The sequence below is a fragment of the Erigeron canadensis genome, chromosome 3 (assembly GCF_010389155.1).
Source record: "Erigeron canadensis isolate Cc75 chromosome 3, C_canadensis_v1, whole genome shotgun sequence".
Taxonomy (NCBI): Eukaryota; Viridiplantae; Streptophyta; class Magnoliopsida; order Asterales; family Asteraceae; genus Erigeron; species Erigeron canadensis.
The window spans coordinates 35401643-35426723 of record NC_057763.1 but is presented as its reverse complement, the minus strand read 5'-3'; the positions used below and the strand labels follow the sequence as shown (position 1 = coordinate 35426723).

Below are 25081 nucleotides of genomic sequence, written 5' to 3'. Positions count from 1 at the left end.
ACCTCTCTTAGAGTTTGTTCAAATGGGTGAGCCGGTGTATCTCAAGGTTGTAAGACTCCAATTTTATTTAAAAAATCTCTATTTCGATATTGCTTAGTCAAGTTTATATTTTCTCAAAACAATTTTACATCACAATTTATATCAACTATAACTTTTAAGCATGTAACGAGTTATGGTAGGCCACCTAAACATGTCACTATGGTTTATTCATGTCTAAATCGGCTCCCCCTTCAAAGAAGAGGACCACATACATCAAGTTGTCTTGATTGCGTAAGCCTTAAACATATACAAAACAATCAATTATCATATAAGCACATAGTTTGCTCACTGGAAGTTCCAGTAGCTTCACGACCTGTTTAGACCTGTTTATGGTCCGATTCAGATTTCGACCAGAACTACAAAGTTTTAGCCCTATGTGTTGAGAATCTACAGTTCAAAGCACGACCTCTAACTCATTACGGATTAAAAGATATGAATTTTTTAGTAAAATGACGCAAAACAGAAAGTTTATACGAAAAATTCACATTGTCACACAATTAATTATACAATTATCTAGCATAATTAACCCTAATGATCAAGATTTCATATCAATATATCTAAGAATCATGAATGATTTGCATGAAAAATTTATGATTTTTACTTCTTTTTAACCATTAAAATTAAAGGTACAACATATAATTACATACAATTTATCACATAAACATGTAATTAATCAAAACTTGGATTAGTAACCCTAAAAAAAACCTTTTTCTGGAAAAATTTTCGAACTATATATATATATTAAATAAAACCTTTTTCTAATTAAATAATGTAATTAAATTACAAAAACAATTTAACTATATATATATATTCGAAAATTTGAAGATCAAGAACCCTAACCCCCTTCAAGTTTTGATCTTTTGGTAATCAAAAAACATACATAGTAGGCTCGTGATACCACTGTTGGGTTATATAACTAATTATCACAACAAATCACAAAGCACGCAACGGAAGACAAGATCTATGCAGTTTAATTAATTAACCAAAGTATAGAATATGTACCTTATATTTGAGAGTTTAAATCAAGAACAAGGTTTAAAATAACCTCTCTACGATTGCACACACAACGTTGGAACGTACGTATGCTAGTACTTGATCATGAACAAACAACCCTTTGTTAATACCCTTTCACACGAACCAAACAAAACCCAAAACCCTTTGTTTTTGTGAGGAACGGCCGAAGCCAAGAGAGAGGGAGGAGGAGAGAATTTTAGGGTTTTAGAAAACCTTAATAATTGTGTGTATGAAAAACTTAAGAAAAATGTTTGTATTTATAGCCAAAGTTTAACTTGAAAAACAAGTTTAGGGTTTTCTAAAAACCCTTATGTTTTGGCCGTCCCCCTCTGGGAAGCTTCTATAGGGTTTCTTAATTTTTCATTTAATCACAATTGTCTCCTCCGTTAAGTCCGTCAGTTAAGTACCGTTAACTATTAACATTTAACAGACGACCGTTAGTTTTTCGTGATCAAATTAATTAATAAATTACATTTAATATATTAATTAATTATAGTTACATTCACGTTGAGGTGTGACCCCATAGGCTTAAATACTTTTCGGACATACGTTTATTTTACGTGATCATATTCTAACATTTTGTTCACTGAACCATACTAGCAAAGAGATGTTGCTATTTTTTAGTTTCAAATTTGCACCTGAAAAGTTGGACTAACCATTCACATCTTTTTGAAAGTTTCATGCAATACCCTCTTGTGTGTTTGGCATTCCATATCTCTGTGGATTTGTACAGATGATTTAATACGAATCATTTTGAGATTAATTCAAGTTTGTCATATTGCAAACATAACTTTGATTATTTTTCTAAGTTTCATTAACTTGTACTATTTTGTTCTTGTTAGTGAGTTCCCTCGGAATTTACACATCTTTCTGTTACTACTTTGAGATATATCTTTTTAAGCATACACAGTACTTTGAGATTTATTGTTGCTTGAGATCATACATTAAAAGAAAGATTTACTAGTACTGCAGGTATTGGATCAACAACCGAAGGTACTAGTTAAATGATCCTATTATCTTGAATATATTGGAGTACCCTCATTCTACTTGTATAACCCTTAACATGATTGTGCTGTAAGTAAACCATTATTGAATCAAGTTTCCATTTGACTTCCATATTTAGAATCATGTACAAAGAAAATTGCTTTCTGTATAATGTTGTACTAAACTTCTTTTCAGTTGCATAGTTTTTTTGTTTTTTTTTTTTGTGTGTGTTCTGACTCAGTTTCAGTTACATATTTACATCAGGTGTGAACCAATAACTTGAACCAATTTGAATTGGTTCTTGCGCAAGTCGGTCATACCACGAGTTTAACTTGTGATTCACATACAAGTATATGTTATAAAAACCAACAAAAGTATTGAAGAGACTGAGAATGCATTTCAAGATATGTCAATTGTGGATCCTCAAAATTGCAATGGTAAGAGACATACATAAAACGGCTATCAAAAAACCTTAACGCTGAAATCATTCATTGCAACACAAGAGTAAAAGAAAGGTGATGTATCTATGGATCGGCAATGGTAACTTCAACCTCGACACCAGGTTCAATAGTTATGGAGGTAATTTGCTTCACAACATCTGGCGAACTGAAAAGATCAATAACCCGCTTGTGGACGCGAAGCTCGAATCTATCCCATGTGTTTGTTCCTAAAGACAAGAAAAAAGATGTATTAATTGAAAGGTACTGAAAAGATCAATAACCCGCTTAGAGCATTTGTACAACTCTAGGTTGAGATTGCTTATGTAACATTTTCGTTCTGATTTTCAATAACAAATGCTCTTTGAAAGCTACTTATCTAGTAGTTCTGATTACGGCCAATTACCTTCACCACAAGGAGACTTCCTTGTTGTTATCTTGAGAACCTTGGTCGGCATTCTAACAGGTCCTTTGACACGTAGTTTCTTGTCTTTGGCACCACGGATCAAATCCGCACAAACTGTGATTTCAAAAATCAAAACTCAGACCACAATAATAATAACACAAAATTTAACATCAATGATTGACATCAAAGAAGCATAATATAAATGAGAAAAAGTATTTAAAAGCCACTCAAGTATTCAACATTTTAAGGCCATGCATCTGATACTTATATATAAACAGCCCATCCGCAGAAAACCTTCATATCAACCACCTCCACGTGTGTGGAACACTTTCATGTAGGCCATACATCATGTATGTATCTTGTGCCATTTGTATATATTCAAGCAAAAAACATGTCAAATGAAGAGAGTCATAAATATTACTGTCCTTTTTATAAGCTTAAGATCGTGTTCTTCATGTGACATGTTTAAACAGTGAAATTGTTTCAATTGCAAAAGATGCTCATCCTGGTAATTATTCAGAGAAAGTGATCAACATTGTATTATAATTACAACCCACAATTGAAACAATGTCATCCATAAAAAGAAAACAAATCAGGTACACAATTGCAAAAATATATGTAGGATTCAACTATTTCAAAAATTCATATCCACAGTATGCATCCAACTTTCAGAAATTGCTTTGTATGTATCCGGTGGTGTTTTTGCATACGTGGAAAATTACAGACTCTTATGTAAATGTCACCACATGATGCAAACTATAGCAGTATTTGAAAGTTGAACACACAGAATAAAGCCTTTATAAGTTAAATAAAGACGAGAGCAAGTACCCGCGCGTTGCGGCGGTGAGATGGTGAAGGTGATAAGTCATAGAGTATTAGAGTATGATAGGTCATAGGAAGTGATAAGTCATAGAGTGTCTTAGCCGTACGGGCTCCGCCCTCGGATTTAAAAATTCGTCGAAAGTATATCGAATGACATCTCTAATGAAAGAGCATGAAATTTTAAGAACACCCAGATAATTTTTATAATTTATCGATGTACGGTTTTTGAGATAAAGATTTTGAAAGAATTAGAGAAATAAATTGATTTATGGAGGAGAGAGAAAGTTGTAGGCATTGATGTATGGTGCATTATGTATTATCATGTGTATATTGTTGAAATTGAAAGTTGAAACCTATTTGCTTTATAATATAGTATAGATATAGATAATAACATTTATTCTGGTGAGCATTTGGTCACGGGTTGATAACTTGATACACTTGTGAGAAAACTCATATCATTTTCCGTATCCAACTCTTCTACTGATTGCAAAATCTTCTAATAAAGGGCAAATTTTCGTACAATTCATCCAACACAAATCTAAAGCCGTGAATAGTTTACGACAACAACAAATAATCTACAAAACAATCAGCAAAGCCATGATTGGAAAAAGGTAATACCTTTTTCAAGATTCTGAACATTCTTTGATGAAAGAGTGATCCTGATCTTGTGGACCTGTTCTAGTGGCTCTTCTAGCCCCACCTTCGTCGGTTTCATCGCTGCGTACGCCATATTTGTTTTGCTTCTTTATACTAAAAGTTTTTTTAAAAAATAAAATAATGTGTCAATCATTTCTTGTCAAAAAATCCACTGCTAGTTATACTAACATAAATTCACTAAATTATGGCATCTCAACAAATACATAAAATGGGCATACCAGTTTTTACCATCATTAAATATTAACAGTCAAAAAGCTATGGGCTTTATTTTCACATGTATACAAATATTATAGTTACATATGATAAACATGATTATCAGTACAATGAGTAAGCAACAAATCCACTATTATTTGATATGATAAATAAAACACTAATAATAATTAATGGGATTTTAGTAATAAAATAGACTGGAGATTAAAAGGAACCTGTAAAAATTAGTCCGGGAAAGGGGCAGCTGCTTTGTGTGATGATGCTCAGATTAGGGACAAAGAAACCCTAGTTCAGTTTATAGGCTTAGTCACAGAAAATGGAGCTCGGCCCAAAATTAGGGATTAAAATACAAGGCCCATATGAATAGGTATGGTTGATTTAGTTGGAAACAGAGATGGGTTGGGCCCATGCCATCAAATAGCCGCATATTTTTCACCCGCACAGATAGCCAGGTAGGCATTCCCAAAGACCGGGTTCAAAAAACCGGCTTTGTACCAGTTCGGTTTTTAGAAAACATAGCGTTTTAAAACCAGTCTGGGTTTTCGGATCGGGTTTGATTTTGGGCAAATATTCCCAAAAAACCTGATAAAAAACCCAGTCACCCTTTGACTAATAACCAGGTTCAAACGGGTTTGGGTTTGGGTTTGGGTTCGATCAAACCTGGTGTTAGTCCCGTTGACAAAAAAGAGTTCGGGTCAGGTTGGATCAAACACATTCACATAACCATTTTTATTCTCCCACATGTTGAAGTATGATAGAATGACAAACATATTACAAACAAATATTTAAAAACTTATTTGTCTTGCATTAGTTAAATTAATATCTTTGTTCTCTTTCAAAAAATAAAAAAAATTCATGTTTAATTGTTGACACTTTTATTTGTAAATAATTTGTTAATATAACATCCAAGTGTTTTTGCCATCAATTAATATACATCTCATCTTTTTTATTCCGTTAATAACATAATTGGTAGTGTCGATGTTGATGTCTAAATGGTTTGTCGCAAACAACGATCCAAGAAGTTTGACTGGCGAAATAAGCCGTTTTCTTTCCTTTGACTATACTTTGCTAATAAGTTGGTACGCAAGCTAATACGGGAATGCCTCCATAGCTTCGGTTGCATCGACTAAACTGTCCATTATTACATCAAACATGTGAAGTCAAATGAATCGTCAAAACGACAATTTAAATAATTGTATTGTATAAAAAATATGACATGATTGCTCCATGAGTCCATTCCCATAAAGTTGCATGGCTGTATACAACAATTTCAAGTGGCTACATGTGTTAGTGTGAGTGTGACACTCACGAGGCGACAACTTTGTAGGAACTCAAATTTCAATTTTCATCACAATTTATTATTTTTATTAATAACAAGTTGTGACCAATACTCGTAAAAAACGATGGATTAAGCTAACAAGGAATCTAAAGATCAATTAATTCATTAGGCACTTCTAAGAGCTTGTACAATTAAGTTAACCTCGGATATAAACAAGAACAAGCACAAAAAATTAGTTCATGCTTTGCATCTCATGGTCATTAGGTTCCTAAATTAAACATCAGAGTCTGATCCGGTTTCTACTTCAAGCGGTTTGCTCAGGCAAGCCGTTATGGGTGGTGGCGGATCGACCTCCATTGCACCCTCCAACACGTTCATTATCTCTCCCATTGAAGGCCGCATTCTCTCATCCGCCTGAAAACACCAAAACATTATCCTCAAAACACGCTCCAATTCATTACCATCTACACCGCCTTCAAGCATTTGATCAACTATATCCGTCATGTTGCCACCCACCCATTTCTCAAAAGCCCACTCATAACCACCATGGTTAGCCTTCGGATCACCACTTAACACTGCCAACACCACATTTCCAAAATCGAGTATATCCTTCGCGCTGCCTCCATTTGATCCATCACCAAGAAAACTTCTCAAACCATATTCGGACACTTTAGCCTCTAAATTCTCATCCAAGACCACATTTTCACAACAAAGATTTCCATGGCCAATAAACTCTCGACATCCCATGTGTAAATACGAAACTGCCCTTGCAACAGCTAAACATAGGTCCAACCTTTTCCTCCAGGTTAGCCTCTTGCGTATCACAGGGTCTTCCAAAGACTTTTCAAGAGAGCCATTCTTGAGGTACTCGTACACCAAGAACCTGTAACTTGAGTCACAACAATAACCCTCTAACCTAACCAGATTTTTGTGATGAATGGTTCCTAGTTTCAACATCCCACATCTAAACTTTCGTGGGTCTATGCTGACAGTACTATAATCTTTCACCAACACGGGTTGGTTTTCACGGAGAACACCTTTAAATGTATTTGACCCGATCTGGTGCTTAAAATTTTCTGTGATTTCCTTCACTTCAGTGTATGACAGAGGAAGAAAACCACTTGGCTTAGGACAGTCTCCTTTGTAGGTTGAACCAGCCTGAGTCTTGAAAGAATACCTTCTTCGGTATATCAAAAAGCCCATTAGCCCCAAGTGAATCACGATAAACACGATAATCGTGCCACCACCAACTCCAACCAAACAAGAAACACAAATCCCATTGTGTGGATCTTGTTTCAAAGGAGTACTTTGTGAGGGAATTCCAGGTTTGGATTTGGTTAAACTGGGTATAACTGCAATAGGATCATTACATCTTTTGACAAATGAAATGGAAGATACGGATAAACCCATTTGACCGCTAACGTATTGTGTTTTCTTAATTCTGCAATTTGCAGCTCCATCACTCATGAAGGTTGCAGCAGTGCAAAGATGATCTTCTTGACACAAGTTCTGACATTGTGTAGAGCTAACTTGAGAGATGATCGTTTCGTTAGGTGGGTAAGTAGCATACAAGGAAGTATGCTCAAGTTTAATCATGGATGAACCTGATTTACAACTTGGCTGATAAGGAACCAGGCATTTGGAAGAAGGAAGTGACGATAGTGAAAACGGGCATTTACAAACCGGAAAACCTGATTCATTAAACCCACAAACTCCATTAAACCCACAAGTTGCAAAAACATCACATTGGTTCCCAACAGCTTGCCACACCAGCTTCCATGAGGTTGATTTTTTCGTCCATGAATGTAGTCTAAGATTTCCATCAACATCCAACCGAAGAATCCGAAACTTGACATCTGGTTCACCATGATCTTCACTAAACACCGACCATATTGGGCTTGACATCTGATCAAAGAGTTGTAGAGCACCATCAGAAGCAAACACAGCTCGAAGAGCCGATCGGGAAGAGGTGACTGCACTTCTCCAGTAAATAACATCATTTTCCCATTTAAGTTCCAAATCACCCACAACGCCAATTCGAAGACTGTAAAAACTCGAAATAGAATTTCTGCTAGCAGCTCGAAGGACTTGATTTGTAGATAAGTTCTGGCCTGGGAGAAGTGTATCAAATGGAGTACCAAAGCTTTGCCAAACAACATCTTTGTTCGTTTTCAAAAGAACAAAATTGCCATCGTCTTGCAGAACTGCTGAATCAACAGAGATATTGGTGGTATTGCTGGCCCAAACAACAACTCCCTTGCTGGAATCAAAAAGAACCAGTTCACCATTTTCTGTTAGCTCGAAATATGACTTGTCTCCTACTCTCAAGTCACCACCAGCAACCCAAACAATGGGTTGTTTCTCAACTGGTATCAAACCCGAGCTTATACGGATCCCAATACCATATTCATTTAAACGGTTAAAGAACCCAATAGCAAAATCCCCATTTGGAGAAAACCAATGATTTTTGGCATCCACCGATAGTCTTGAACCCAGCTGAATTTGTGAAAAAACAACTGGCAAAAGAACAATAACGAATAAAAAGATTGAAATGAAGATCGATGATTTCTCCTTTCCAAGCATATCTGCATATGCTTAAAGTTGCAGTCTTGATCTCTGCACATTAAACCAACTTCAGCTTAGCTACAAAAAAAAATGCTTCAGTTGCAACAAACAAAACTGAATCTAGTTTAAAACAGTCATCAAGAAGAAAGCTCGATGACTATTAATAATAAGAAATTTGCATGTGAGGAATGAAGAATCAACTTTGATCATTTGATGGTCCACCATAACCAAACCATGGACAAAAAGAACAGTATTAAAATAGGTAATATATTAGTATGAAATAACATGTTATGGATACAGTGACTAGTTGGTAAAATTGAATCTTTGGTACGAATGGGTCCCAGGTTAGGCAGATATGATGATCATTTGAGCATAAGTAAACACTTTTTGGATCTCTAAAAGAATTATTAAGAAATGGTGCTAAACAATTCACATATACAATCCAGGCACTTATAAAAAGTAAAATAAAGATTGAAACTTTAAACAAATAAAGTCAATCTATTAGCCTTTATTAATAGTATATTTGGTGAGGAGCAACCTCATGGATGAGATATTAAAAGTTGAAAATCTTTAATATAATATGTAGTTATTTGTGAACAAAATTGAAAGTGGACTATAGAAAAAGCAAGAGAAGGAAAAATACAATGGGAACCCACAAAATTAAACGGCCAAGAATGCACATAAATGAAAAACCCAAATAAGGAAAAACCTTGTGCAATCATATAATAGGACATTTGGACCCATGTAATCACTGTCATATATAAGGTCAACTAACAAGATGTGAAGTCAACGCACGCTACACTTGCACACATAGAAGATTGAGTACCAAGTGAAGAACGCTTTTCAGTATGTATGAAACAAGAGAGAAATGATGACCGATGAGAAGCCCAAATGGTAGATTTGAGAAATTGCAGTTCAATGATAGACATTGAGATCAAGCTTATTGTAGAAACGGGTAACAGGCCAGGTTTTCACTGTTCAGGTTACGTAGGATGAGGGCTAGTCTTTGACTCGGATGTACGTGGCTTATGTTTACCTAAGGAGGCTTGAACCTAAAACCATCAGGCATGACCACTAGGCCACCTTGATGACGGTTTGATCTTATGGTGTCTTTACACATAAACACAACACTCAGGTATAGATATTATGAGCTAAAAGCAAGGTAAAGTGAATGGCCAAGTGTCCATGATTGAGCACATACATAAAAGAGGGGGTCATTAAAATATATGCACACAGGATTGAACAAAAAGTCAAGACTATTTTAATGCGCATGTAATAAAAAACTAAAATTAGAAAAATGAGAAGATTGGGCAAGAAAGTTCAAAGATTTTTTTAAGGGTATGAAAACAAAGAACAAAAAAGATACTCTAATCTGAAATTTCAGTGAATACAGAACATTAAGATGAGTAAGAGTAAAATACATGGTTAAGCAAAAAGACAAGAACTTTTCAGATGGGTATGCAAGATTAGCAAGAAAAAGCCCAGAAACTTAATGGGTAAGAAAAAACATGAGCTAAAAATTAGTGAAAATTAGAAACATGATCTTAAAGTTTAGCAAGTTTTTAAGATATAGAAAATGGATAAATTATGGTTAATCAAAATGTGTACTTACACACAATATATGGAAAGAAATCCAAGAATCCTTTGCTCTCTATGAAAAAGTACAAGCTAAAATGAGAAACCCAATACTAACTATTTGGGCTAGATGCAAATTGACAAGTGTTAAAAATAACACAAACCACAAAAAAGTTAAACTTTAAACTTAAAAACTTTAAATAAACAAAGTAAATGCAGAATAGAAAAGGCATTGAAATTATATTAGATGTACTATAGGTCTGAAACCAAGAGAAATGGGGTCTAAATAAAGTAGCAAAATGGTATTAAAAAAAAGAAGATAAAAAGGTGACTTACCAGGAAGGAGAAGAAAAATCTAAATGAAGCACATTTATTGGTGGTTTAAGTACATGGTCACCGGAAAAAGCTGCCGGAGGTGAAAGTTGGCCGGCGAGTACACCCGTGAGTGGAGTGGGATGGGGAGAGTGCAGAAGTGGACTGGTCATGAAAAGGAGTTGTGGACTTTTGTAGCTTGTTATTCTGTCTTTTAGTACACACACTGTATTAGGTAACTTTAAGTTAAAAAGAGTAAAAGATGAAACTGTTTTTATTTTTACTTTCAGTTTGTACTTTTCTTTTAAAGCATTTTTAATATCTTTCTGGAACCTACATTTTTGGACCTTTATATTTTTCTTGAGGTTGTATTATTTCAATTTTTATGTTGTTTTCTCGCCAGGGTTGTCATTTTTGGCAATCTACATTTTTGCTTTGTACAAGTCGGAATACATATACTCATAAGTCATATCAAATGTCTATCTTTTTATACTACAATCATTGTAGCTCACTTAACTATTATTTGAAAAGGTGATGGGAATATAAGGTTGTTAACTATCTAAGTTTAGGTGTGGAACACTCACATATTATTTTTTTAATCCATAAAAATAATGGAGACCCAAACATTTATTCATTAATCAGAAAATATTAAAATATTTGTATGTGAGGAGTTTCACACCTAAGCTTAGGTATCGGACAACCTTATATTAATTTTTTCCATTTGAAAAATACTTAACATATTTTGAAACTTTTGTGAGTAAATTATTGATCGGTTCCATTTATCCAATATTTAAATTTGGAGAATAAAACTTTTCAAAAGTTTCATTCTTAAAATATATATATATATATATATATATATGAAAAGTATCATGTATTCTTCCATAATTTAAAATTTAACATTCGTGCTTTAATCTAAGATAAGCAACAATCTAGACATATAGAAAGACCGAAATAATGTCCTTAACATGGATTATATGATTTATATCATAATATGAGTAATACAGTTTTATTATTTAACGGATGATGAAAGTTTTACTTTTGTGAGTCAAAGAAAAGAATAAAGTAATAAAATGAGGTTCTAGACAACTTGATGATGGATCAAAAGTCAGTTAAAGGATAATATATTTCTTGAAACATGAGTGAGTGCGTTACAATCATAGATGTATCCCCATAAAATACTAAATAAAAATTACTCGTATTATTCTAGCTAAACAACTACATACATAGGAATATAGGATTAAAATGAGATTTGTTATCTTACAAATTTATTATAAAATATAAAAATCTTATTCAATTATATTCACCGTTTCTTAGAAAGATTGCGTAAGACAGAAATTAATATTATAGGGGATCAAGTAACAAGTTGAACGTGTCATGTCCAGCTTTTAACAAGTTAAAAAATAAAAGAAAGTAAGAAATACAAATACATAGATTCGAGAGAGCAGGTGAAGAATGTCGGGGGATGCAAATTCAACTTCATTTATCAACCCACCCCCATTCATGACTACCAATTTATTGCTGCAACAACCTTAACTCTTTTTTAAATTTTTTTCGTAAGGCCATCAGGCTAAAAAAAGTCAAACCCCGACCAGGCAGTACTAGCGGCGACATCGCCGTTAATACTGCGGGCCCCCATGTCCGTAATGGTAAATCTGCCAGTGAAAAAAGCGGGCCCTCTGTCAGTCTCAGAGTATTAACGGCGACGTCGCCGCAAATGCTTTTGTCGGATTGACTTTTGCCTGGTGGTATTTGGTCGAGTTGACTTTTGCCTGATGGTATTACCCTGTGCCTTTTTTTTTTCTTCAAGTTGGACTAGCCATAAACGAAGGATACTAGCGTTGTGTGTCAACCCGTGCAGTTGTAATTTTTTTGTTTAAATGACTAAATATTATAAAAAACAAGGCATCAAGTAAAAGATTTGATAACCAAAATAAACTTTACACATACAATAAGCCCAAAACAAAGCCTAAGGAAAACAAGACGAACATTACAAAAATAAATTTTGGAACCACTCGTCCCTCGAAAAACAAAACTTCTTACATCTGCTTGAGATCTACACGTACGACTGAACCACAATAAAATCAAACAAAAGATCCGGGTGATTTTTACCAAGAGAAAAAACCTCTTCATTACGATGTTTTCAAATAACCCAAACCGCGCAACACAAGATTGCCTCAATTTTTCGTAGATTTAAGATGCGACCCATCAACTAACTAAACCATATCACTCAAATTGGGCATTGAAAAAGGAGCAATATCAACCTTTGCAGTTGCTATTAACACGTTAAATATCCTGCCTAATGGACATGAATGGATTTAGCATGGGACAGTGTAGGCAACTGGCTTCAGCTCAATTTTGATGCATCGTAAAAAATTAATTTTTAAGGATATATTTGTAATTTTGTCCTTATAAAAAAAAGTAAATTTGAAAAATAAATACAAATCATAAAATTAATTTTTTTAAATTACTCATTGAAATAATTATTCTGGCTCTGTCTTCGAGTCTCATATAAACTATCATGAGGTTTTTTCTTATGACTCGTATTATCAAAGATTTTCTTGATTTATTATTCCATGGGTTGCTGAAATGTAAAAAGAAGTTCATCAAGCCTCTAACTAAACCAACGATAACCAACATATCGTTGGCTTACTCGATTACCTAGTGGAGCATTCGAAAATCACTTATATAAAAAAAATCCATTAAAAGTGAAAAAGAAAACCCTCATCCTTTCATAATTTTCCCAAATTTTTTTATCACTTATAAAACTTAATCCTGAAATCTTTTGTTAATAAAGTACCTCATTATAGTTGGGTTTTTTTTTTTGGTTTGCTAAATACAGCCCTTAGGGTTGTGTTTAAAGTGCATAAATTATTTGTATATTTACCATGAAAATCAGGGGATGAGCTTTTAACATGAAAGATACAAGTTGTTTTATACACATTAAATACAGCCTTTATGGCTGGATTTATCATTTCCCTTTTTTTTTAAGTCACTTATTGAGTACCTCTCCCTCACCTTTCATCTTGAGATAAGTAGATGCATTTTATAAGAAGATATAAAATTACTCTAGTACACTAATGTTTTTCTCACTCATATTTATTATGTGAAAGCGAAACAGATTCGTTTGCAATCAAAGAATAAGGATACAAGCTGGGCAATACATGATAAGCAATGTGTAAAGATTTTTTCACATGTACGAACATGATATCATTGCGCAACGACAGTGATGGGGAAGGCGGTCTAGTAGTGTCGGTGATGGTACTATTGGTGGGGGTGGTGGCGGTGTCTAAGTGGTGTAGGTTGATGTAATTGAGATAGTGAAAAATTTTAGAAGATAAGGGCTTAAAGTGTTAATTATTAAAAGGTTTAGAGTGTAATTTAATAAATTTGGTATTTAATAAAATCCTTTTTTCATAGTAGGTATTTATTAAGGGTAATTTAATAATTTCGTATGTAATTTTTATATAACTATTTTTAAAAATGAAGGGTGTGATAATTTTTATAAAAGAGTATAGATAAGTAAAGTGAATAACTTTTCACATGCCAATTCGCATGTATAAAGTGAAAGAACAATAGCTATCATAACATATCAATTACTCATATTATTATTTGGTACTGTTGCAAGTTTAGTCTACTTTCTTGTGACTAGCTTATAGCAACAGTTTAATTGTCGTATAGCGTTTTTTGAATATTCTTTTGTTAAACTTAGACCCAACTGTTGTTCCAAGAGGAGCGTGAAAATAAAACGTTTCATTAAATATCCAAACCACTGGAACCAGTGATGAATCCATAAAAATTATCTAGAGGGGACATTTACATAATAAAGGTAATACATATGGGATAAACAATGATCCAATATAAGTAATCATCTAGGTTTGATTTTGCATTACTTTTTCATTGAATTACCATCGAATTATGTGAAAAAATAATTGTAAAATCAAATTAATACTACATGAGTGTATTGTGTCATTTAGTTGTACAAAACCCATAAATATTCCATATTAAATAGTACAAAATTAAAAAAATAACATTTTTAATGTAACTATATGGTAAAGATCTAAATTAAAGACGGGATTAAGACCCCACCGATCCTACACTGCATCCCCCACTCATCCTAACCGGTATTAATAAAACGATCACTAGCTACTGCGAAGTGCGAACATAAAAAAAACAACTAGGTAGTGATAATTTCACCATCACTATTAATCAACCATTATAATTTTGCATAATTAACTACACACTATACACAACCGTATAAATTATGCATAGTTAATAAAATTTCAAATCTGACTACATACATCATTGAGAATATTTAACTATAAATATTGTTTCATGTATAAGGTATTTGGTAGATGGGTTTTACGGGAACATGGGTTTCTATACACGGTATCAGAAATCGATATTCCTTTCAATCTACATCGTTACCAAAGTTAAAGGCTTAAAGCCATCATATATATATATATATATATATATATACACACTTCAATACTTCACAAGCAAAACCCGATAAAAAGAAAATTATCGCATGTATACATAGACTTTTTATTCACTTAATATATATATATACTAGGTTTTTTACTCGCACGATGTGCGTCTATTTAAAACAATCATTTAATAAAAAGTTTTGACTGTCGTCTAAAATAAAAAATAAAGATATAAAAAAAGTTTTGACTAATATTATTTATTTTGTAGCTTTAAGAATAAAGATAAACAGATATTAAAATTTAATCACATAAATAAAATTATCAATAATATGATATAGATCTTTTCTTTTCAAACTTATTCATGAACATATCTTATAATCACATACACTCAACCTAAGTCCTTACAAAAATTTGTAATAAAAATCATCAAAACTCAACATATTAGTTTGATATTAATAATTAATAATAATAATAATATAATAAAGAATTGTAATAGCATTAATATAATATTGAATATTGAATTATAAAGTTGTAATTGTGATTATTATATACATAAGATTTGATCATTTTGATGGAAGATTTTTTCTTTTTTTAATCTAAAACTTTCTATAAATATAAGATAGGCTATAAAATATTGTTAAAAAAAATATGAAGATGCCACATAGGATAAATTCTACGTGGCAATTTTTTAGAATAGCTTTTAGTTTGAAGAGTGGTTTAGAAAGCTTGTTTAACTACTCTTTTAATATATATATATATATATATATATGAGGGATTATTTGAGAACTCCTAAAAAAAATAACTCAAGAACTCCATTACACTCTTGGGTCAAAGAAAATGGATGGACAAGATTAAAAATAAAAAAACTCTTCTCAACACTAGAGTGTATTTTCGTCAGCTCTTTTTTTTCTCTCTCTTACTTTAATATAATTCTATCCAATTCACTAAAAAACTTTAATCTCACAAACCGTAAATCGTTAGACGAAAAGAAAAGCATGAGTAGTCTTAGAATTTCATCCTCTTTCATTAGAGATGCGATTCGATATACTTTTGACGACTTTTTAAATTTCGCTTTTTTTCCATCACGTTCATCTTACACATGTGTAAGTTGTACTTACCCATGGGAAAGTTGTACTTACCCCTAATACATCTCGCTCTAGGGTTTAGGGTTTGAAGGTCGAGGGTTAGCCGTAACCCTCGGGCTTCAAACCCTAAACCCTAGAGTGTGAACCCTCATCCTTTTTAGGTTTTTAAGGTTTAGATTTTCCAGGGTTTTTAGAATGTAGCGTCCCCCTCGGATTAATAATTAAGCTTTAGGGTTTAGGATTTGAAGTTGTAGGTACAACTTCAAACCCTAAACCCTAAAGCGTACCGTGTACCCGCTCTAGGGTTTAGGGTTTGAAGGTCGAGGGTTAGCCCCTCGGGCTTCAAACCCTAAACCCTAGAGTGGGAACCCTCATCCGTTTTAGGTTTTTAGGGTTTAACATTTAAGGTTTAGATTTTCCAGGGTTTTTAGAAAGTAGCTTCCCCCTCGGATTAGAAATTAAGCTTTAGGGTTTAGCATTTAGGGTTTTACAATGCGTCCTCATCTGTTTTAAACTTTATAAGTAACTTACCCATGTGTAGGTTGTACTTACCCATGGGCAGGTTGTACTTACGCATGGGCAGGTTATATAACTCGCTACTTCTAGGTCTTTCCTACACATGTGTAGGATGAACGTGATGGAAAAAAAAACGAAATTTAAAAAGTCGTCAAAAATATATCGAATCGCATCTCTAATGAAAGAGGACGAAATTTCAAGACTACCCATGCTTTTTTTTCCGTCTAATAATGTACGGTTTGTGAGATGAAAGTTTTCTAATGATTTAGATATTTTTTAATTTAATAAGAGGAGAGAGAAAGAGAGTGCTTGACAACTTTTTTAATAATAACAAACATGCCCTTCCTGATCTTGATGAATAGAGGGCTGAGATTGGTTCTCACGTTCTTTTTTTTAGTGGTTCTCAAAATAACTCACCTATATATATATATAAGCACGGATTCTCATGTACAGTACTTTTCGTCATGATATAAGCATGGCAACTCCCTAGCCACTCATGCTTTTGCATGTGAATTCACAAGTTAACAGCAGAGCCGACTCTACAATGTATATAAAATGAGCTGATACTTCTTTTTGACCATTAGAGTACATTTTCTAGGACGATTATTGTACAGTGTACACTATACTGATAATGTTGTCTCCGAATCAAAATACTATACATATTGTTAAATTGTTGAATTTAGAGTTTTAGGCTTCTAAAATTTTAAGATTGTATATATCTATACTCCATATGTAAACAAACTATCCCGTCTCAAATTAAACGCTTTACCTTTAAAATTCCTATTTTACCCTTTTAATTTACACTACCACCAAACCTTTTACTCCTGAATTTATACTATATTAATAAATAAATTACTTTCTTTTCAACTCTCTACCTTTAAAGAGTTTTTGTCCAAAACTAGTGTAATGGAAAATTTTATTTACCAAACTAGTATACTTTCAAAAATATATACCAAATCAGTATAGTTTTAAAATTATGTTAAGTTTTTTTTTCTCAAATTAGTGTGGTGAGCAAACTTATTTACTAAAATTAGTATAATTTCAAAAATATTTATCATTATAAGTAAATATCTAATTTAATATTATAATATTTAATTATCTATACTATATTATAAAGCAGATCTCCCCTGTTAACATTTTAAGTTTCAACATTTACTTTCCCAAAATGATCATATTTCAATTATATATTTACCTAACACCCTTTTTCTCTCCTCAAATCTCAACCAATCATTTGTTTTCTCTCTCTTCCATAAATCATGTATTCCTCCAATTCATTCAAAATCTTTTATCTCAAAAACCGTACATCGATAAATTATAAAAATTATATGGGTGTTCTTAAAATTTCATGCTCTTTCATTAGAGATGTCATTCGATATACTTTCGACGAATTTTTAAATCCGAGGGCGAAGCCCGTCCGGCTAAGGCATTTAGCTATCACACTTTATGACCTATCACCCCTATCATCTCACCGCCGCAACGCGCGGGTACTTGCTCTCGTTTATTAAATTAAAAAATTAAAAAATCCCCAATCGCAATTTTTTTTTCCATATAAATTTGTAACTATAGAGGGCGTTCGAGTCTAATAAACTAGTTGAATGTCATTTATGAAACGAACATTTGTAACAACAAATACATCTATGCATACGTATATTCTTATTAGCGATTAACGTTTTTTGATGCAAGTCATTCTTGATCATGCATACGTATATTCTTATTAGTGTTAACATTATTTGGCTGGAATGTCGTTTCTGAAATGAACATTTGTAATAAAAAATGAGTAATTCTAGGTTTACAAACCTTTTACAAACAAATTTTTACAAATTTAACTTCCACCAATTAAACCACCTCTATGTGTTCTCCCTCTTCTTTCTATCTCTTGTTTGATTGAATCATCTCACATGCTACCTATGTTTTAACAGTTAGTTTGTAATTTGTTTGTCATTCTAACATGGCTCTTAACTTTTGGATGGTTCTCTTTTGAGCCAAACATATACATAGGTGTATTTTTTTATGGCTCAAAAGAGAACCATCCAAAAGGTAAACCGTACATTAACAAATGTTTTTTTTAAACGAATCTCTCTTCGTAATATAAGTTATATGTTATTGTATTTAATATAGTCAAGCAGAATTATATATAATTCTTATAAAATAAAAGAAATGTGCATAAAATAAATAAATAGGATTTACATGAAAGTAAACTTGATTATCTTTTAATCAACACTACAAACAAAATTGCATTTGTCCACAATTTTAGTTAGTGTGAACAAACTAAAAAAAATTCACCCTTTTATTTGTGTAAAAATATTTAGAAATAAAAGTGTGGAGAAATTTTTACACACTTATGTTTATTTTTATATTTAATAAATATAATATTAAAATAAATTTTACCTATAATATTAAATATTTTTAAAACTATACTAACTTGGTAAATGTTTTTGAAAGTATACTAGTTTGGTAAATAAAATTTTCCATTACACTATTTTGGAAAAACCAAAAATATTCTTAATTTCCAACCCATTCCTAAGAGCATAGGGTATGGGTGATCTACCCCGACCCCGAATCCCTGCTGGCATCTCGGCGCCGACAACCCCTCCATTCCGCTACTTTCGGTGTCGAATCTTGATCCGGGGTTCTGTGTCCAACGCCGATGCCCGACATCACTTTCTCTTTCCTTTTTTTGTTATGTTGTAGTGTTTTAGTAATATATATACATGTTATACATAGACTCACCGATGATATGTTGGAAAGTAGCAAGCATACCGGAGGAATGGTTTCACGGTGGTCATATTTCGGCGAATAGTTTTGCAAAGAAGAGAAAGGGGCACCAACTATGTACTGCACTATTAAAGTTTTAAAACAAAGATAAAAGATGTGTTGGATGTTGGGAAAAGTCTATACGCCATCTATCATTGACTGACTCATTTTCATTTTCTAACAATTTCTAATTTAGTCCCTCAATGATTATATATTTACAAAGTAGTTATTTTAATTTTATGTTAGTAATTTGTGAATAGATAGTTTATTTTTTATTACTGTATATTTATAATATAAAATGAATATAAAGTAGTCTGCAAATTAATTCGGTAAGTTATTAAAAAAATGAAAAAAATAATGTTTTGCGTTCTGCATCCATAACAGCTTAAAAGTGATAAATTAGTGAAAACTAATGTGGCATTGAGGTGGCGTTCTGGATTGTTCTGGATTTTGTAACCATACTTGATGCTCTAACTCACACACTAAATCTACCCAAATATATTCCTAAAATATTTTACACTTATATTTTTCCAAACTATATATTTCCTTTATTAATTAATTTAAATATTTTCACCTAATATCTTTATAATATTCTTAATAAAGTTATTTACAAAATATACATCTATTAACTATAAAATAACTACACTACCATTTACGTCTATTATTTTTAGATTAATAACCACATCGTTACCACCACCGCCACTAGCACCACCCGTTGCCGCCACCGCCACCGCCGCCGCATTACGTGGGTACTCATCTCGTATTTGTATACAGATATAGAGTCGACTGCCCCTATTTTGCTTAACAAGTGATAAGATTATTCATAAAATGGTTTAAATTACAAAAATGATAGCCCAAAAAAAGCATTTGTTGAAATAAAAATAAGTGGTCATCATATATACATGAAACTATGAAAGCATCAGAGACGCCTCACCTTGACCCTGCTAATTAGTCCTTGACTCACATCGGTTTATACAAGATGTACACTATGTACTTCTGTTGCCCGTATATATTACAGTGAAATTGCACTAAAATACTAACACTAATTCTACTCGAACTTTTTTGTAACGTTGATAAACATTTTCTTCTCATCAACTCTACTTAATGAAAATACAAGCACAAAATATCCAAATTCCTTTTTCACTTCTGAAACTGTTATATACGCATGAACAAACGATATTTTAGCAGCAAACTTAAGGGCAAGGGTGTAGTCGGCTAAAACCATCGGCAAAATCGGCAAAACTATAGCACGTGAATCGACAAGCAAAATTGGCAAGTTTTGGCAAGCAAGATCGGCTAGTTTTGACCGATGCATATGAACGTTGGGAGCGTTATCGGCAAGTTTTTTTTTTGTTTTTTTCCTTTAAATCATATATATATATATAGGGAAAAGTTAAATTAGGGACTCCTTATTTTAGGGACTGTTAGGGACTCCTACCTCCTTCTCCGGCCACCACCACCATCATCTCTGACCACCACCACCACCACCATGATCATCTCCGACCACCACCATGATCCTCCGGCGACGACGACCATCTCCGGCGAGACTTACACATGTGTAAGTAACTTACACATGTTTTAAGTACAAATTTTTTTTAGGTAGATCACACATCACCGGTCACCCCTATGACCTATCACACTATGACCTATTACCCTCAATGACCTATCACCCCCACCAGCTTTGGTTTATGAATATCCTTAAGGGTGAAGCCCGTTCCGAATCATAATTTTTATTCAACTTACACATGTGTAAGTCTCGCCGGAGATGTCGCCGGAGATGAATATGGTCGAAGATGTCGCCGGAGATGATCAGTGGTGATTAGATCTGATGAAAATGGACGATCTAGATCGAGTCCCTAACAGTCACTAAAATAAGGAGTCCCTAATTTAACTCACCCCTATATATATATATATATATATATACAATACACACATACACATACCGGAAAAATTGGGGGAATTCTGGCGACCATCTAAAACCTTTTTAACTCCATCATGATGATGATCATCATCATCGCCGGAAAAAAAGGAATATCGATTTGGGGGAGGAGATGGATAAATCCCGGCGTACCACCATCATCGCCATCTTCATCATCATCACCACCGGCGACCTCCTTTTCTGCCAAACCAATAGATAGAATAGAATTGATAGATGGATGGAGATATGGATTTTGGATATAAATTGGAAATAGATAGATATAAAAAGATGAGATATAGATGGAGATATATAGAGAGGGGGAAAGAGCATCGACAAAACTGGGGAAGAAAAGGGGGCGGTGGGTGGGTGTGATTTATATTGGTGTAAATTTTTTTTGTATACATAGAATATATATATATATATATATTTATATAGAGGCGATACCAGGAAAAAATTTCAAAGGGGGCAAACTTAGAAAACTTATGAAAAATAAATCTAAAAGGGAGCAAAATGTTAAAAACCTATAAAAAAAATTTAAAAATTTATGAAAAATTTAAAAATACATGACAAAATTTAAATTTGGAGGGGGGCATTGAACCCCCTTGCCCCCCTTTAGTACCTCCCCTATATATATATATATATATATATATAGAATAAAAGAAAGAATTGGCAAGTCGGCACTATAGCATCACATTTGGTAAGTTTTTGGCTAAAATTGGCTTTTTTTACTTGGACACTTGACGGCTTGTGATTGGCTGATTTCTTGCCAAAACTTGCCAATTAGCCACAAGTGTGGCACTACACCCTTGCCCCTTATAAACCATTATTAATAAATCAACAACTTGGATTAGTAAGTACTAGTTGGTTCATAGGCCACTCAGACTAGCTAACCTTACATGAGCATGAACAAAATTACAAAAACTGGTATTGTTAAGGCCTTTTTTATACAGACGCATATCACAAAGATGCTTTATATTAGAAACACCAAAATACCAAAAGTTTACATAAAAGATACCTGTGACTCACTATGTTTTCTTGCTGGTTATCTTCTTGGGTGCGGCCTCTCGAAAAGCAGATGGGCAGAGTTCGTTAATACCACATTGACTGCAAGAAGGTCGAAGTGGGGTGCATATTGTTTGTCCAAACCCAACCAGAAGAGGATTGATCATGACCCATTCTTCTTTTGGAAGCCACAGTTGCAATGACTCCCGTGTCTCTTCTGGTGTCTTGGTTGGTAATTCTGTACCATGACGTGAAACCCAACCAAGACGGTTGCAAATACGATGCACATGAGTATCTACACATATGCCTTGAACATCATTCCATGCTAAATGCAACACCAAATGGGCCATCTTGGGACCAACTCCTGTAAGTAGAGGTGGCAAATTTAGCTTTTCTTATCAAAAATAAGTTGGCTTAACAGGTCAAAAGAATAAAATCTGAAAAACTGGTTAACGAAAAAGGGTCAAAGGTCACCCAACATGCATTATTAACATCTTACATGTTTTATTCAGAGAATTATATTATTAAACTTGAACGTTTTCGGTGTTAACTTTGACTACTTCACCTACTAATGATATTCGAGTAGTCTTTATGTGATCAACTGATCATATACTGTATAACACTATCGTTTTTGGGTAACAGGGATTACCGTGGTTAGACTGTATAATACAACGTGATAACAGAAAAAACCTTGACAAAAAAAGGTGTATGGGTCAACCTAACCTGATCCACCCATTTCATACAATACAATTTTATCCCTTTTGACCCATTATCCAACCCGCCCACCCTGCCAATCTTGTCAGCTCTACCTGGAAGCGACAACAATTCCTCGAGGGTGTCTGGGATATCTCCATTGTATTTCAACAAGCATATTTTTGCTACTTTTTTCATGTAGGTAGCTTTTCTTGTATAAAATCCAACTGGGTAAATCAAGGTTTTTAGGGTTGATTCATCAGTTTCCTCGATTGTTTCTGCTTTGAGAAGATTGTTATCGATGAGACGTTGTACTGCTCCATGGTTGACGTGTTGTTTGGTCATGCTTGATAGGAGTGTAGATATCAAAATAGCAAATCTCCAATCTTTTGCAGAAAGAGAATCACCCACTTTTTCAGGTCCCAGGATGGGAGCTGGAGTATCTTCTAAAGATCTCATTTCACGAATTCCTTCAACAACCTTTAACCAATTAGATGGTGGTTTGACCTGATTTTTATCATTTGTCACACTCGAGATCGCTTTAGATTTTCTCAGAGGTAAGGTAGAACTTGGTTTTTCATATGCAAGCTCTTCAATGTCAGGCAAGCTAACTAACTTCTGGTATTGGGGCTCTAACTTTTTAACATTTTCTGCAGTTACTCCAGACTTTCTCAATCTTTTTCTCCTTACAGAAACACGGACCTCAGTTTCGGGTTTGACATTATGCTCTGAAGATGTCATTTCTGCTTTGATGGATATTGCTCTGGCACATATACTAGTGGGGAAGTTATTTCGTGACAAAGCTAAAGGAATCAACGTGTAGTTCCTGTGAAAAACTGAGCCTTGTTCAGGAAGAGGAGATTTAAAGAGAAGAATTTACCGACATAACAATAAATTTGAGATAAAGTATGGTTCCAAATAACTTTTTTTGCTTTCATAAGTTCTAACATATTAGTTGGATGTAAGAAATTTTTATATTACTTTTCAAATATCCGTTACATGTAAGAATTTTTGAAGTATCATAGTAGTTAAAGTGATAAGAAAATACCGTAGGCGGATGAGCATGGGAAAACTTGATGCAACAAAGTCACAAACTGGTATTCCTTGTTACATGAGAAGCAAAAAAAGAAGCTATTAAGACAAACCTTAAGTTAAGGTAAGCTGCTCAGCACATAGCAGGAAATAAAACTCTAAAACTACAATATTTTGGTGTCGAAAGAAAAAAGTGGTATGAAGAAATTCATGAAGTGGTGACACAATAGTTAGTAGTATTGAAGCACAGGTGAACAATTTAAGCGAAAGGCGATTAACAAGCAGATCCTGCTAGGGGGTGATCTTAATGGTAATGTGTTTTGGAAATTCATCATTGCTTATCTCTGTATGGTAATGAGATCGAGGTCAAGTAATATGACATTTTGCATAATTTTTTGACCCGATAATTAAATCTATTGTAAATAATTAGAAGTTTAGAGTTTTTCCAGAGATAAATTGATACCGTTAACTACTTTTTCATGGAAAATAAACTAAAGAAGCATTTTTGTAACGACCATGTTCACGGTGGAGTCGTGTTGTATGACAAAGCAAAATATATAATTCCATCCTAGCTAGGAAATCCAGCAACTGAGATTGTCATCGAAGTCGACACAATATATGACGAATAACAAAAAGTATTAAAAGAAAGCAAATATGAAAGGACAGCAACACATGACAGTAGTATAAAAGAAAGCGGGTGCATGAAATGGAAACACTTACAATATAGTACTATATAGAATAATAGATGGGGGCGGATTGGTAGGAGAAAACGTCGCCCGCGGGTTGTATGTCGGATTCCGTTCAAACTTGAAATGACAGAATTCTGTTATACAATTTGCTCGAAATTATCCTTCGTAGAAAGTAGAAACAACTATATGTCTATATATACTTTTACGGAGTATTAAAGAAAGAAACATTATAGTCTTCAATTTTGTTTGACTAAAGTATGTGGTTGTAAGCTTAGCTACGAGTAGCATATGTATACGAAGTATTGGCGGTTGTAATCTAAACATCAAAACACTACGTCCTCTGTATATATCTCGATTTAGTCAAACATTTTTAACTGGTGTTATTTATCTCATTGGTTTGCATTTAATTCATGACTACAACATTATCACTCATCAAAATAGTAAATTCGTGTAGTGTAGGAGTAAAATAGTTGGACGTTTTAAAAAAGAATAAATAGTATATTCGGTTTCAAATATCAAAAATAGTCTTGGTCCTCCGCTAAATTTAATAAACAAACTTTCAAAGAAACACAAACTACCCTTTCAAATCCATTTTCGAATAACAGTAAAAACCAAACCCTTCCCTTCCAATCCATTATCTTGCTGCCATCAAACATGAAACACCAACT

General features: G+C 33.5%; 3 protein-coding genes across 5 annotated transcripts; all 3 read right to left on the bottom strand.

Moving 5' to 3' along the window:
* Positions 1–2412: 2412 nt before the first annotated feature.
* LOC122593236 (40S ribosomal protein S20-2) lies at positions 2413–4895 on the bottom strand. The gene is made up of 4 exons (XM_043765618.1): positions 4785–4895; positions 4321–4452; positions 2881–2994; positions 2413–2704 (listed from the first exon to the last, which is right to left on the bottom strand). Exons 2-4 carry the CDS (start codon positions 4430–4432, stop codon positions 2562–2564), a joined length of 369 nt encoding a protein of 122 aa, XP_043621553.1. The 5' UTR covers positions 4433–4452; positions 4785–4895; the 3' UTR covers positions 2413–2561.
* Positions 4896–5977: 1082 nt separating this feature from the next.
* Positions 5978–10465, bottom strand: LOC122590465 (G-type lectin S-receptor-like serine/threonine-protein kinase SD3-1). Its single transcript, XM_043762664.1, has 2 exons — positions 10325–10465; positions 5978–8464 (listed from the first exon to the last, which is right to left on the bottom strand). Exon 2 carries the CDS (start codon positions 8429–8431, stop codon positions 6122–6124), a length of 2310 nt encoding a protein of 769 aa, XP_043618599.1. The 5' UTR covers positions 8432–8464; positions 10325–10465; the 3' UTR covers positions 5978–6121.
* A 10491-nt stretch (positions 10466–20956) lies between these two features.
* Positions 20957–24643, bottom strand: LOC122590467 (endonuclease III homolog 1, chloroplastic-like). Of its 3 annotated transcripts, XM_043762671.1 has the most exons (5): positions 24445–24643; positions 23741–23795; positions 22809–23518; positions 22013–22363; positions 20957–21198 (listed from the first exon to the last, which is right to left on the bottom strand). In XM_043762671.1, the coding sequence occupies exons 2-4, from the start codon at positions 23755–23757 to the stop codon at positions 22023–22025; spliced, it is 1068 nt and encodes a 355-aa protein (XP_043618606.1). In that variant the 5' UTR covers positions 23758–23795; positions 24445–24643; the 3' UTR covers positions 20957–21198; positions 22013–22022. The 3 variants fall into 3 exon arrangements, with proteins under 3 accessions (XP_043618606.1, XP_043618605.1, XP_043618607.1); XM_043762670.1 differs by lacking the exon at positions 20957–21198 and having other exon boundaries at positions 21845–22363; XM_043762672.1 differs by lacking the exons at positions 20957–21198; positions 24445–24643 and having other exon boundaries at positions 21845–22363; positions 22809–23528; positions 23741–23781.
* Positions 24644–25081: the final 438 nt, after the last annotated feature.

Bases quoted from the DNA above. Each gene is read 5' to 3' on its own strand.
- LOC122593236 (XM_043765618.1), bottom strand. From the start codon at position 4,432: ATGGCGTACGCAGCGATGAAACCGACGAAGGTGGGGCTAGAAGAGCCA. The intron at 2,995-4,320 runs GTATTACCTTTT...TTGAAATCACAG, and splicing joins TGTTCAGAATCTTGAAAAAG to TTTGTGCGGATTTGATCCGT. The intron at 2,705-2,880 runs GTAATTGGCCGT...TCTTGTCTTTAG, and splicing joins GAAGTCTCCTTGTGGTGAAG to GAACAAACACATGGGATAGA.
- LOC122590465 (XM_043762664.1), bottom strand. From the start codon at position 8,431: ATGCTTGGAAAGGAGAAATCATCGATCTTCATTTCAATCTTTTTATTC.
- LOC122590467 (XM_043762671.1), bottom strand. The intron at 22,364-22,808 runs GTAGAGCTGACA...CTCTACTTACAG, and splicing joins GGAATTGTTGTCGCTTCCAG to GAGTTGGTCCCAAGATGGCC.